The sequence below is a fragment of the Triplophysa dalaica genome, chromosome 22 (genome assembly GCF_015846415.1).
Source record: "Triplophysa dalaica isolate WHDGS20190420 chromosome 22, ASM1584641v1, whole genome shotgun sequence".
NCBI lineage: Eukaryota > Metazoa > Chordata > Actinopteri > Cypriniformes > Nemacheilidae > Triplophysa > Triplophysa dalaica.
The window spans coordinates 17,900,649-17,915,429 of NC_079563.1; the positions used below are offsets into that span (position 1 = coordinate 17,900,649).

The following is a 14,781-nucleotide window of genomic DNA, read 5'->3' on the forward strand; positions in this document are numbered from 1 at the left end:
TATCATGAAACACAGAACTTCAATCCTTTGAAAGAATTAATTCTAATAATGATTTGATCTTTTTGTCAAAACTAAGCTTGGTTTTAAGATTTTTTCAAACACTTTTGCTATACAAAAACCTTTAATAAATAAAATATATATATGTATTTATTATATACATTATATTTGTTGATCACAACTCACAAACAACTATGCAATAGATTACAAAACTTTATTCAATGCACAATTGTGTAGTAGTTGGAGAGCAATTCTTCACCTCTTCTGATATCTCTCACTGACACAAGAACCACAGTACGCAAAGGTCTGCAAGAAAAAGTGAAATTCAGAAAGGATACTCGTGACCAAATGATACAATATCCTTAAAAAACGTAATCTGTCATCTTGCCTTTGTGTATCAGATTTATAGTTATTATTTGGCAGATACTGACGAAGCTCAAGAGGAAAATCATTCGGCACATCAAACTCTTGATAGCACACATTCGCCTCTCTTTCTATAGAAAATAAATGTTTAGTTACAGTCCAATTTTTTGCACATCAAAGCATTGTATCATAGTATAATTTTATTGTAAAATCCCCACTTGCCATTTGAGCAGTTGTTCACATACTGTCCTACGGCGAGAGGGTTCAAAGGGTGAGAGGTCAACCAGGAACAGTCACTTAGATGAAAAGGACCGACCCTATCTCGTCCACTGCAGGATCTGTTGAGCAATATTTTACTCAATTAAAATGGTTTATTTTGCATATTTATGCAAATGTGACCCTGGATCACAAAAACAGTCTTGAGCAGCACGGAAACATTTTTAGTAAAAGACAACAATACATCGTATGGGTCAAAATGGTTGATTTTTCTTTTATGCCAAAAATCATTGGGATATTAAGTAAAGATCATGTTCCATGAAGATATTTTGTAAATTTCCTACATTAAATATATAAAAACTTGTGTGGATGGAGTGGATGGACTGCAGCAGTGCCCCTGATTAACAACTTCAAAAGCAATTTTCTCAATATTTAGATTTTTCGGCACTCTCAGATTCCTGAGTTTAAAATGGTTGTATTGAAGCCATATATTGTCCTATTGTAACAACTCAAAAATCAATAGAAATCTTATTTATTCAGCTTTCAGATTATGTAAAGATCTCAATTTCGAAAAATTGACCCATAAAACTGGATTTGTTGTCCAGGGTCACAAATGATACATATATAAATACGTTTTAGGATCTGTGCTCACCGATACACTGCTTTGGATATAGCCTTGTCATTTCCATCAATTAAAATACCATCAATGCATCTAAAAATAAATGGATTTTTGATTGACTGAAAAAAGATGGGCTCATCTGCTTGATATATTGTGCCTGTGAAAATAAAAAAATAAAAATATACAGATTTATGTCATTGTGCTGGTGAAAAAAATAAAATAAAAACATGTAGATTTATGTTATTGTGCTGGTGAAAATAAAAAAATAAATACAAACAGATTTTTGTTATTGTGCTAGTGAAAAAAATAATAATAAAAAATACAGATTTATGTTAGTGTGCTGGTAAAAATAAAAACATACAGATTTATGTTATTGTGCTAGTGAATAAAATAATAATAAAAAATACAGATTTCTGTTAGTGTGCTGGTGAAAATAATAAAATAAAACCATGCAGATTTATGTTATAGTGCTCGTGAAAATAAAACAATAAAAACATGCAGATTTATGTTATTGTGCTAGTGAATAAAATAATAATAAAAAATACAGATTTCTGTTAGTGTGCTGGTGAAAATAAAAAAATAACAACATGCAGATTTATGTCATTGTGCTGGTGAAAATAAAACAATAAAAACATGCAGATTTATGTTATTGAGCTGGTGAAAATAAAAAAATAAAAACATGCAGATTAATGTTATTGTGCTGGTGAAAATAATAAAATAAAAACATACAGATTTATATTATTGTGCTGGTGAAAATAAAAAAATTAAAACATGCAGATTAATGTTATTGTGCTGGTGAAAATAATAAAATAAAAACATACAGATTTATATTATTGTGCTGGTGAAAATAAAAAAATTAAAACATGCAGATTTATGTTATTGTGCTCGTGAAAATAATAAAATAAAAACATGCAGATTTATGTCATTGTGCGGTTGAAAATAAAATAAATAAAAAATACACATCTATGCTATTGTGCTCGTGAAAATAAAAAATAAAAACATACAGATTTATGTCATTGTGCTGGTGAAAATAAAAAATAAAAACATGCAGATTTATGTCATTGTGCTGGTGAAAATAAAAAAATAACAACATGCAGATTTATGTCATTGTGCTGGTGAAAATAAAAAATAAAAACATGCAGATTTATATTATTGTGCTGTTGAAAATAAAAAATAAAAACATGCAGATTTATGTTATTGTGCTGTTGAAAATAAAAAATAAAAACATGCAGATTTATGTTATTGTGCTGGTGAAAATAAAAAATAAAAACATGCAGATTTATGTCATTGTGCTGGTGAAAATAAAAACATGCAGATTTATGTCATTGTGCTGGTGAAAATAAAAAAATGCAGAATTATGTCATTGTGCTGGTGAAAATAAAAAATAAAAACATGCAGAATTATGTCATTGTGCTGGTGAAAATAAAAAATAAAAACATGCAGAATTATGTCATTGTGCTGGTGAAAATAAAAAATAAAAACATGCAGATTTATATTATTGTGCTGGTGAAAATAAAAAATAAAAACATGCAGATTTATGTTATTGTGCTGTTGAAAATAAAAAATAAAAACATGCAGATTTATGTCATTGTGCTGGTGAAAATAAAAAATAAAAACATGCAGAATTATGTCATTGTGCTGGTGAAAATAAAAAATAAAAACATGCAGATTTATATTATTGTGCTGGTGAAAATAAAAAATAAAAACATGCAGATTTATGTTATTGTGCTGTTGAAAATAAAAAATAAAAACATGCAGATTTATGTCATTGTGCTGGTGAAAATAAAAAATAAAAACATGCAGATTTATGTCATTGTGCTGGTGAAAATAAAAAATAACAACATGCAGATTTATGTTATTGTGCTGTTGAAAATAAAATAAAAACATACAGATTTGAGTTATTGTGCTGGTGAAAATAAAATAAAAACATGCAGATTTATGTCATTGTGCTGGTGAAAATAAAAAATAAAAACATGCAGATTTATGTCATTGTGCTGGTGAAAATAAAAAATAACAACATGCAGATTTATGTTATTGTGCTGTTGAAAATAAAATAAAAACATGCAGATTTATGTTATTGTGCTGGTGAAAATAAAAAATAAAAACATGCAGATTTATGTCATTGTGCTGGTGAAAATAAAAAATAAAAACATGCAGATTTATGTCATTGTGCTGGTGAAAATAAAAAATAAAAACATGCAGATTTATGTCATTGTGCTGGTGAAAATAAAAAAATGCAGAATTATGTCATTGTGCTGGTGAAAATAAAAAATAAAAACATGCAGAATTATGTCATTGTGCTGGTGAAAATAAAAAATAAAAACATGCAGATTTATATTATTGTGCTGGTGAAAATAAAAAATAAAAACATGCAGATTTATGTTATTGTGCTGTTGAAAATAAAAAATAAAAACATGCAGATTTATGTCATTGTGCTGGTGAAAATAAAAAATAAAAACATGCAGATTTATGTCATTTGTGCTGGTGAAAATAAAAAATAAAAACATGCAGATTTATGTCATTGTGCTGGTGAAAATAAAAAATAACAACATGCAGATTTATGTTATTGTGCTGTTGAAAATAAAATAAAAACATACAGATTTGAGTTATTGTGCTGGTGAAAATAAAATAAAAACATACAGATTTGAGTTATTGTGCTAGTGAATAAAATAATAATAAAAAATACAGATTTCTGTTAGTGTGCTGGTGAAAATAATAAAATAAAACCATGCAGATTTATGTTATAGTGCTCGTGAAAATAAAACAATAAAAACATGCAGATTTATGTTATTGTGCTAGTGAATAAAATAATAATAAAAAATACAGATTTCTGTTAGTGTGCTGGTGAAAATAAAAAAATAACAACATGCAGATTTATGTCATTGTGCTGGTGAAAATAAAACAATAAAAACATGCAGATTTATGTTATTGAGCTGGTGAAAATAAAAAAATAAAAACATGCAGATTAATGTTATTGTGCTGGTGAAAATAATAAAATAAAAACATACAGATTTATATTATTGTGCTGGTGAAAATAAAAAAATTAAAACATGCAGATTAATGTTATTGTGCTGGTGAAAATAATAAAATAAAAACATACAGATTTATATTATTGTGCTGGTGAAAATAAAAAAATTAAAACATGCAGATTTATGTTATTGTGCTCGTGAAAATAATAAAATAAAAACATGCAGATTTATGTCATTGTGCGGTTGAAAATAAAATAAATAAAAAATACACATCTATGCTATTGTGCTCGTGAAAATAAAAAATAAAAACATACAGATTTATGTCATTGTGCTGGTGAAAATAAAAAATAAAAACATGCAGATTTATGTCATTGTGCTGGTGAAAATAAAAAAATAACAACATGCAGATTTATGTCATTGTGCTGGTGAAAATAAAAAATAAAAACATGCAGATTTATATTATTGTGCTGTTGAAAATAAAAAATAAAAACATGCAGATTTATGTTATTGTGCTGTTGAAAATAAAAAATAAAAACATGCAGATTTATGTTATTGTGCTGGTGAAAATAAAAAATAAAAACATGCAGATTTATGTCATTGTGCTGGTGAAAATAAAAAATAAAAACATGCAGATTTATGTCATTGTGCTGGTGAAAATAAAAAATAAAAACATGCAGATTTATGTCATTGTGCTGGTGAAAATAAAAAAATGCAGAATTATGTCATTGTGCTGGTGAAAATAAAAAATAAAAACATGCAGAATTATGTCATTGTGCTGGTGAAAATAAAAAATAAAAACATGCAGATTTATATTATTGTGCTGGTGAAAATAAAAAATAAAAACATGCAGATTTATGTTATTGTGCTGTTGAAAATAAAAAATAAAAACATGCAGATTTATGTCATTGTGCTGGTGAAAATAAAAAATAAAAACATGCAGATTTATGTCATTTGTGCTGGTGAAAATAAAAAATAAAAACATGCAGAATTATGTCATTGTGCTGGTGAAAATAAAAAATAAAAACATGCAGATTTATATTATTGTGCTGGTGAAAATAAAAAATAAAAACATGCAGATTTATGTTATTGTGCTGTTGAAAATAAAAAATAAAAACATGCAGATTTATGTCATTGTGCTGGTGAAAATAAAAAATAAAAACATGCAGATTTATGTCATTGTGCTGGTGAAAATAAAAAATAACAACATGCAGATTTATGTTATTGTGCTGTTGAAAATAAAATAAAAACATACAGATTTGAGTTATTGTGCTGGTGAAAATAAAATAAAAACATGCAGATTTATGTCATTGTGCTGGTGAAAATAAAAAATAAAAACATGCAGATTTATGTCATTGTGCTGGTGAAAATAAAAAATAACAACATGCAGATTTATGTTATTGTGCTGTTGAAAATAAAATAAAAACATGCAGATTTATGTTATTGTGCTGGTGAAAATAAAAAATAAAAACATGCAGATTAATGTCATTGTGCTGGTGAAAATAAAAAATAAAAACATGCAGATTTATGTCATTGTGCTGGTGAAAATAAAAAAATGCAGAATTATGTCATTGTGCTGGTGAAAATAAAAAATAAAAACATGCAGAATTATGTCATTGTGCTGGTGAAAATAAAAAATAAAAACATGCAGATTTATATTATTGTGCTGGTGAAAATAAAAAATAAAAACATGCAGATTTATGTTATTGTGCTGTTGAAAATAAAAAATAAAAACATGCAGATTTATGTCATTGTGCTGGTGAAAATAAAAAATAAAAACATGCAGATTTATGTCATTTGTGCTGGTGAAAATAAAAAATAAAAACATGCAGATTTATGTCATTGTGCTGGTGAAAATAAAAAATAACAACATGCAGATTTATGTTATTGTGCTGTTGAAAATAAAATAAAAACATACAGATTTGAGTTATTGTGCTGGTGAAAATAAAATAAAAACATACAGATTTGAGTTATTGTGCTGGTGAAAATAAAATAAAAACATACAGATTTGAGTTATTGTGCTGGTGAAAAGTTAAAAAAAAATCAAAACATAAAGATTTGTGTTAATGTGCTGTGAAAAGATTTTTCCTTTTTTTAAAGATATATGTTGACCGCCTTCCCTTGAATGTCTAGACACACTTGGACATTGAAACACTTGAAAATAAACAGAAAATCTTTAAATGAGTAAAAACTTTATGAGTTAATTGCAATCTTGGACGTCACCTGGATACATTGCGACAATGTTTCCCTTCCGCACGTGTCCACCGGTCACAAACACACCGGTCCCCGCGCCCTGCAGTGAACTGCGCTTCCTCTCGACACTGAAGCCAGAAGTCTTCATCATTACTGCGCGAGAGTCACGACACTCCTCGTGCTCGTCGCTGCTGTAGACCCGTGAGCGCGCAGGAAGCAGCCGTAGCAGTTCACGTTGACTTTGCAGGTCATTTCTCAAGAGATCAATGAAGAAACCCACGAGGGACGCAAACACCTGCTCGTCCTGGATTAATTTGTCCTGTGAGCGACCTTTCACCCGACGAAGAGTTCTGCAACACCAAAAACTCTTCAGATTTACTTTGTGTACATCACCAAGTCTAGTGTGCGCAAACCTGGAAACAAATCAAAAGTTAAACGGTACCTCTGGTTTTTCTGCAGGTTTAAGGCTATCCAGGGGACAAATCTGTGCCTGTAGGACTTCCATCTCACTACAAATGCTTTAAAAAGCGTCTTAATCATATCAGTCATATTTATTGCACAGATTTAGTTTCTAGTTTACAAACAGCTGCGCATCGCCTCTCACGTGGCTGACGTGACGTCACTTTAAACACTTTCTGCTCTCCCACCTGAAACCCTGTAGATTCCTGATGTTTACTTGTATTTTTTTTATCTTGTTCTCCCAAATATGTCGGCGTGCTGGTCAACGCGGCCTCCGCACGACTGCCACCTTGCAGTTGGGGGGCCAAAAACATTTTTTTATCAATGATTAAGCAATAATAACTCAATAAATAAAGCAAGTAGGTAATGCATTTTTTATTTAAAATAGAATCACGATGCTTGAGATTTAATCTCCGTTTCTCCTTTCCCTATTTGCTGCTCAGTTTAACTCAGTTTTTTATAATACATTACAAATCAATATCAATAAAACTGCAGTTGGTTTGTTTTTATTCAACCCAGAATAACATAAAATACAGCTAACCAACATAATAAAAACATGATTTTAATTCTTATCTATAAACAGACTAATATACTCTTTGCACTACTTCACATCTGCACTGTTGTATATATCACTGGTTTGCACTCTATCTGCCATTATCTTCTTTTTCTATTTTTATATCCCTGCTTGTAGAAGTTGTATCTTAGATATATATAATCTGTATTTTTTAAATATGTTTTTACTCTGTGTAGTGTTATTTGTATGCAGCATATGGGTCTGAGAGTAACTCAATTTCAATCCTCCATAAAGTTCCTACCAAATCTTAGCAAGTGCGACTACAATTTTTTATTTATCCTTTTTATGACATTAAGTAGACAGAACTTAAATAGCTACACCAAATTTGCAATTTTAAGTTAACTAAACTTAGATATTTCCGTTTTTTTATTTGACATATTTCTTAGTCTTAAAACATGTATCAAATGAACACTTCGACTTGTGCAACCCAAAATGAGCAAGAAGAGACTGATCTCAGAACTGGCATTAGTTGGTTTGTTTTTATTCATCACAGGATAACAAAAAAACACAGCTAACCAACACAATAAAAACATGGTTACATAATAAAAGCATGATTTTAATAATAAAACGGAGTTATTTCTTATCTTTTCAGACTAATATACTCTTTGCACTACCTCACATCTGCACTGTTGTATATATCACTGGTTTGCACTCTATCTGCCATAATCTTCTTTTTCTTTTCTTATATCCCTGCTTGTAGAAGTTGTATTTTAGATATATATAATCTGTATTTTTTAAATATGTTTTTACTCTGTATAGTGTTATTTGTATGCACCATATGGGTCTGAGAGTAACTCAATTTCAATCCTCCATAAAGTTCCTACCAAATCTTGGCAAGTGCGAATACAATTTTTTATTTATCCTTTTTATGACATTAAGTAGACAGAACTTAAATAACTACACCAAATTTGCATTTTTAAGTTAACTAAACTTACATATTTCAGTTTTTTTATTTGACAGATTTCTTAGTCTTAAAACATGTATAAAACGAACACTTCAAGAAGAGACTGATCTCAGAACTGGCATTAGTTGGTTTGTTTTTATTCATCACAGGATAACAAAAAAACACAGCTAACCAACACAATAAAAACATGGTTACATAATAAAAGCATGATTTTAATAATAAAACGGAGTTATTTCTTATCTTTTCAGACTAATATACTCTTTGCACTACCTCACATCTGCACTGTTGTATATATCACTGGTTTGTACTCTATCTGCCATAATCTTCTTTTTCTTTTCTTATATCCCTGCTTGTAGAAGTTGTATCATAGATATATAAAAAGTGTATTTTTAAAATATATTTTTACTCTGTGTAGTGTTATTTGTATGCACCATATGTGTCTGAGAGTAACTCAATTTCAATCCTCCACATGTAAATGTGGCAGAATATACAATAAAGCAGACTTTGACTTATTTTATTATAGCATAGAGGGTAACGTCCAGTTCATCGTGTGAACTAATAATCGGAGGACCAAAGTACACTAGTGTGAAAATTGATCGTTGTATGATCTCGATATAAGATGAGAAAAGTAACAGACACCACGTGATGCCGTCGTCCAAACGGGCAGCTTTATCTGCGGTCTGCACGATAATTTCCCCTGAATAATGACGTATTTTGATAGATACTGAATGAAAAATACAACGTGAAAATGTAAATGGTAAGAACAACCAGACCCAGCCGTTTCATAATGTGTGAAACCGCATTTCTGTGTATTGTACAGCAAAACCTTGCTTAAATAATAGATCACGAAGCGTTTCAGTGAGTCGCCTCCTGATTGGATGATTTCGAGGAAGAGGCGTGCTCGTTTGGAACTCGTCAAACGTGATTGGTCACTCCTCGTCGCCCGTGTCCCGCCCCCGCCGGTGTCATGCAATGGCAGCGCTGGTGAAACGCTTAACTGCGCGGTGTCTGCCTCCGCTATCGCTCCGCTAACTGGCTGCGTACATTAAAGGTGACGTGTACGCCATTCTCCGCGCGTCGGAATAAAAAAGTACGCGATTTATCCCTCGTAATCATAGGAGCTCGAGCCAGCAGAATGGCAGGCGCGGCGGGTGGCGGCAGCAGGGGCTGCGTGACGCTCCGCGGCTCTCAGTTCCGGGACCTGCTGGACGCGAAGCACAACGTGCTGTTCGACTGCGACGGCGTCATCTGGAACGGCGAGACGGCCGTGACCGGAGCTCCGGAGGTGGTCTGCCTACTCAAGCAGCGGGGCAAACGCGTGTTCTTCGTCACCAACAACTGCACCAGGCCCCGCGAGAGCTACGTGCAGAAGTTCAGCCGCCTGGGCTTCACGGACGTGGCCGAGGAGGAGATCTTCAGCTCCGCGTACTGCTCCGCCGCGTACCTGCGGGACGTGGCGAAGGTCCAGGGGAAGGTCTATGTGATCGGGTGCAGCGGGGTGGTGAGGGAGCTGCAGGATGCTGGGGTGCACGTCGTCGAGGAGGTCGGGGACGACGAACCGGGTACCAACATCTCCAACTGTCCACTGGATCCGGACGTCAAGGCTGTGCTGGTGGGCTACGATGAGAATTTTACCTTCATGAAACTGGCCAAAGCCTGCTGCTACCTGAAGAACTCTGAATGCCTGTTTTTGGCCACTGACCCGGACCCGTGGCACCCGCTGAGGGGGGGGAGAATCACTCCAGGTACTGGCTGAATTATTTTCATTAAAAGTCATTAAAACCGATAGCATGATATATATATATATATATATATATATATAGTATACTAAAGTGCATACCCTTATTGTAAAGCCACATTATTTTTGCATGATCCCATGGGATTCTCACAAAAGCTATACCCTTAAATGTGACCACATATGGGGAAATAATGTGTTTAACACCAGATTTTATAGCAATAGAAGTGAGATTTCTTGGTAACACTACAATAAGATTCTATTCTTGAACAGGTTAGTTAATGCATTGATAGGTTAACATGAACTAACAATGAACAATACTTAAAGAGCAATTATTCATCTTAGTTCATGTTAATGTCAGCATTTACCATATCATGTTTAAAATCCAAAATTCTATCTGTTACCTTTATTTAATGCAACTTTGTATTGACAGTTAACATTAGCAAGGATTACTAAATGATGAAAAACTACTGTTCAAGTTCGTGTTAGTTAATGCATTTAGTAATGTTAACAAATACCTTAATTAAAAGACCTTATTGTAAAGTGTTCCCCGGTTTCTTTTCTCAAGGTTTTTTTGTGTGTAAAATGCAGAATTAACCGATCAATAATGGTCCTAAATATGCCTAATTTCCCTATTGGCTTCCCCTCATGATTTTGGATCTATTCGTCCCTTTGGTTAGATGCTCTTTCAAGACATCAAAATCTCAATCTTGAAAATCTTCAGAAAAGGTCATTGACAATAACTGATGTTGTGTTGACACTACGCATGTGGTAAATTTGTAAATATTTGGCCAAAAATTTGAGATCAATACAATTTAACAGGCATCTCAACAACACAAATTCTTTTGGCTAAGGTAATGGTGGAGTGAACATATGATATTGTGACAGCCTGCGTTCTTTTGTGAGAAATGTCCTCTTGAAAGAATGGTTGACAGGTTTTTCATTGTGTTTCTAGAAATCCGCCGGAGCTCTATTCAGCAATGTTCCGTACGTCAGCGATGTTTTCTTTTTAAACGTGGCCAACTTCCATTCTCTGCAGGTTCTGGCAGTCTCACGGCAGCTTTGGAAACCGCTAGCAGCAGGAAGGCGACGGTCATCGGCAAGCCCGGCCGCTTCATGTTTGAGTGCATAGCGAGCCAGTTCGACCTGGACCCCGCTCGCTCGCTGATGGTAGGCGACCGTTTAGAGACGGACATTCTCTTTGGCAGCAACTGTGGTCTGTCCACCATGCTCACCCTCACCGGCGTCTCCACCATGGAGGAGGCACAGAAGTATAAAGACAGCGAGTCACCCGAGCACAAGGGCTGTGTACCAGATTACGTGGTCGAGTCCATCGCTGATTTCCTGGAGGCTCTGGAGGAGTAGCCGCTCTAGGTTGGGGGGCGGGGGGGCATTCATTGCTGTATTTCCAGTTTCAATCCCAATGCTGTTTCTTAAGATGTACAGTATGGTTTAAGTGTCGCTGTAACCCTCGCGTGAATCTCATGAAATCTGATGGCATGGATGTAATTTGTCGTGTTTGACACACAAAATGCCTCATCGAACGCCGGACGCTCACCTTAAATGTTCTGGGGCAGTTGTGTATGCTTTTAGAGCAGTCCTGCCTACATGATGTTATCAGTGCTGGTTAGTTGTTTCAGTTTAACGTTAAAAAGACGTAAAAAAAAAAGACGTTAAAAGGGTCGATTTTGTGAATAACACGCTTTTAGATTTCAAACACTGATGCTTTACCACCCGGTTTGTTTCGTTTGGCAAGGGGGAACATTCAGTGTAAGTTATCGGACCAATACACGGTAAACGGAGAGCAACCTCCTCACGTTTTATTCAGTAACAATAGTCTATTCTGAGGTTTCATTAACAGCACAATCGGTCAGAAGACAATCACATGTTTTGCCATGATGGTGGCATGTTAACAGTTAATCGATGTTGAACTTTACATTGTTAACATTTCTGTCCGCGCTGGTGATAGTTGTGTCCGGTTATGATGCACTGTGCTTGTCTCAATTTGTACTCTAAGTTTCGAGCAGTAGTCTAGTCAAGTCAATTGTAGAGGTTAGAAGATTTTGGTGCCAATTTTGCATTTATATTTATATTATTTAATTTAATTTATTAATTAATTTAATAAGTGGCGTTTCATATGGGAAGATATAGAATTCTTATTTTTATTGCCTACTTGGGTTTCAGCTGCCAAGTTTTTGATTTGAACAAGTGATGTTCATTTTTCTGTTTAAGATGGCAAGTAAAATTTTGACTCGTTAATGCAGTTCAGGTGAAAGTCGAACACCAATCGTCCAGTGGTTCAGCTCCGCGTCTTCAAATAAAACTCAAAGCACAGTGTTTATAAAACCTCGGTGTGTAATATAGAACTTCTGCAGTCGAACTAATGTGCCAAAAACTCCCATTGAATGTGATCTTGCATGAACAATAGCTACATTGAATTGTGTGTTAAAAGGCCTGCATTTATTATAGTTAAAGCTGTCCATTATGAACCGAACCATTTTTTAAAACTTGGATCCTGAGTGATTAGTAGTCAATTGTTCATTGTCTTTAACCATTGTGTCGTCTGAAAAGATTTAAAAGAGAAAGAGAATATAAATAAAAGGGACGCCCAACATCTGTAAATGCAAATGTTATATGTGTACTGTGAAATGGTTTGACATTAGGCACTCTGTGTGTGGTGTAATTTCATTTTTTAATAAAAAAACGTCTGGTATCTGGAGTGTTTTTATCATTGTCTGATCAAGTTCGTAGGCATCTCTTAATGACATTTAGTTTAAGAGCAGAAGTAACTTTAAACTATATCTGTGGTGTATCTCAGACACCATGCTAGCCAAACTGATGTCTTAGCTCTGTTATGGACACATTTATGTATTTGTTTCTAAACTCACTCTCTTTTTCAAACGTGCACACGAACATTGCTCATCAGATCTTTAGCAGACGTATTACAGACGTCTCCGAGATGTATTGCAGATGAGCAAACTATGAATTTCAGATGTAAATGCAGACGTCAAATAGACGTGAGGCAGACAGAGTGTGCTATCAGGCATATCACTATAATATTATTTAGAATAGAATAGCTATTAGCTTACAATATTTGAATGGGTTCACTCTTGGTTGCTTCTCTCGAAATTCTGACATAATACGGGCGGTTAAGACAGGGATTAAGACTAGTCCCAGCTAGACTTAAATGTTAGAGCTGTTCAAACTGAATACAACTTGCACTGACATGTCTAAAACATTAGTGCCATTGTGTAGTCTCAAAATTCGCACCAGTAATGATTTTTGTAAGGCATGTTTTTAAAAGACTACTTAGTAGATATCATCATGTAACTTGGGTCTGGTCCTGCCTTAAACTATTCCCTGTCTGGGAAACTGCACCTACATGTTTAAAAAATGCATTAACCATGAATTCCTAATATTCTGTTGCTTGATGCGTGGGAAAGTTAATGGTTTTGTCTACATCATGTAGATGTTATGAGGGTGCGATTTAGGTCGAGTCATTTTTGTCAAATGGGTACGGAATTAAATTAGTGCTGCTGTCGGATGTTATGTCTACTTATCAAACAGGACCTGTGCAGGACTCTGACACAGTATGCGCACAGTTTTTTCACTGATCCTCTCTCTCAATGCCTCTGGGTGGAGGCAGGGTGGACAAAGCTTCTGATAGGGTGGGCAAAGCCCACCCTGGTCCCCCCACGGGGCTACGCCTGATTGATAGACTCATACACAACTATTATAGAAACCATGCTTTATCAAAAGATGCTCAAAACCTTTTGCTTTTTCATGACAGAACATAATTAAAAAGTCCATTATAATTTTTTTTATTGTTTGTAAGAACACATTTAAAGCACAAAACTGACAACAAAATGATTATGAGACGTTCTTAAACTGTAAAAACGTTTTCAACAATAAATCTCATCGTCTTCAAACAACAGGTGTGTTTTTGCGTCTGTTTTTATTTCGTAATCTTCTCAGTATTTTCTTCTGCTTTGGATCAGCGCAATATTTCTTGTGTCCAACATGCAACCTGAAATGAGATGTTATTGAGACATGACTGTCTTCTGATCAGAAAAGAGAGTTTGAAATGGAAAATACATACACAAGAGCATTGATGTCACAGGCTCCCCGGCTGGTCTGAACATGATACTTGTCCACCTTTGCAAGCAGTTTAAGGGGAAACCTTCTGACAGTCTCAATACAACATTGGGGTGTGACACCTACAAATATAAATTTGTATATAAAATAAATTCACAAATAACACAATACCTCTGCAGGTGTATAGAGACAGTCACAGTTCATTTTAATATAAAATAGTCATACAGCATGTTTTAGAAGATACAAAAATGTCTTCGGTATAATCATAAATCTAAGATCACATCAATTAAACTCGTAGGCCTACATGCTGAAATCATTTGCTATAGTTAAAGCAATATTACTTTTCTGTCCATTTTGCAGTGAAATGACGAGTTAAGCTGTAGTAAGAATTACCTTGAAAAGCGCTGAAGGTGATGGAGAGTAAAATCCCGAGCACTAGTGGATCCATAGTAAGCTTCTGTATCAACCTTTGACTGTGAATCCCGTGGAAAAGGTGCGTTTATATGTGTGCTGTTTAAAGCTCCTCCTTAAGACCACAGGAGAAGATTGTGTTTGCATGTCACGCAATTAAAAGAACATGACTATTCATGTAAATTCGAACTTGTGTCTGCATTTCGTAGTCAGATTTGACCCTTTTAGTTCAGGCATTCAAAAACAAAG

At 34.0% G+C, this 14,781-nt stretch overlaps 3 protein-coding genes across 4 annotated transcripts; 1 reads left to right on the plus strand and 2 right to left on the minus strand.

The window, feature by feature from the left end:
• Positions 1 to 103: 103 nt before the first annotated feature.
• Positions 104 to 7,076, minus strand: setd9 (SET domain containing 9). The gene is made up of 6 exons (XM_056736995.1): positions 6,797 to 7,076; positions 6,385 to 6,704; positions 1,229 to 1,352; positions 583 to 698; positions 386 to 491; positions 104 to 303 (listed from the first exon to the last, which is right to left on the minus strand). The coding sequence occupies exons 1-6, from the start codon at positions 6,901 to 6,903 to the stop codon at positions 216 to 218; spliced, it is 861 nt and encodes a 286-aa protein (XP_056592973.1). The 5' UTR covers positions 6,904 to 7,076; the 3' UTR covers positions 104 to 215.
• Positions 7,077 to 9,240: 2,164 nt separating this feature from the next.
• Positions 9,241 to 12,739, plus strand: pdxp (pyridoxal (pyridoxine, vitamin B6) phosphatase). Of its 2 annotated transcripts, none has more exons than XM_056736499.1 (2): positions 9,241 to 10,036; positions 10,982 to 12,739. In XM_056736499.1, exons 1-2 carry the CDS (start codon positions 9,427 to 9,429, stop codon positions 11,389 to 11,391), a joined length of 1,020 nt encoding a protein of 339 aa, XP_056592477.1. In that variant the 5' UTR covers positions 9,241 to 9,426; the 3' UTR covers positions 11,392 to 12,739. The 2 variants fall into 2 exon arrangements, with proteins under 2 accessions (XP_056592477.1, XP_056592478.1); XM_056736500.1 differs by having other exon boundaries at positions 11,066 to 12,739.
• Positions 12,740 to 13,831: 1,092 nt separating this feature from the next.
• Positions 13,832 to 14,750, minus strand: ccl27b (chemokine (C-C motif) ligand 27b). Its single transcript, XM_056736502.1, has 3 exons — positions 14,515 to 14,750; positions 14,126 to 14,243; positions 13,832 to 14,053 (listed from the first exon to the last, which is right to left on the minus strand). The coding sequence occupies exons 1-3, from the start codon at positions 14,567 to 14,569 to the stop codon at positions 13,951 to 13,953; spliced, it is 276 nt and encodes a 91-aa protein (XP_056592480.1). The 5' UTR covers positions 14,570 to 14,750; the 3' UTR covers positions 13,832 to 13,950.
• Between the last annotated feature and the right edge of the window lie 31 nt (positions 14,751 to 14,781).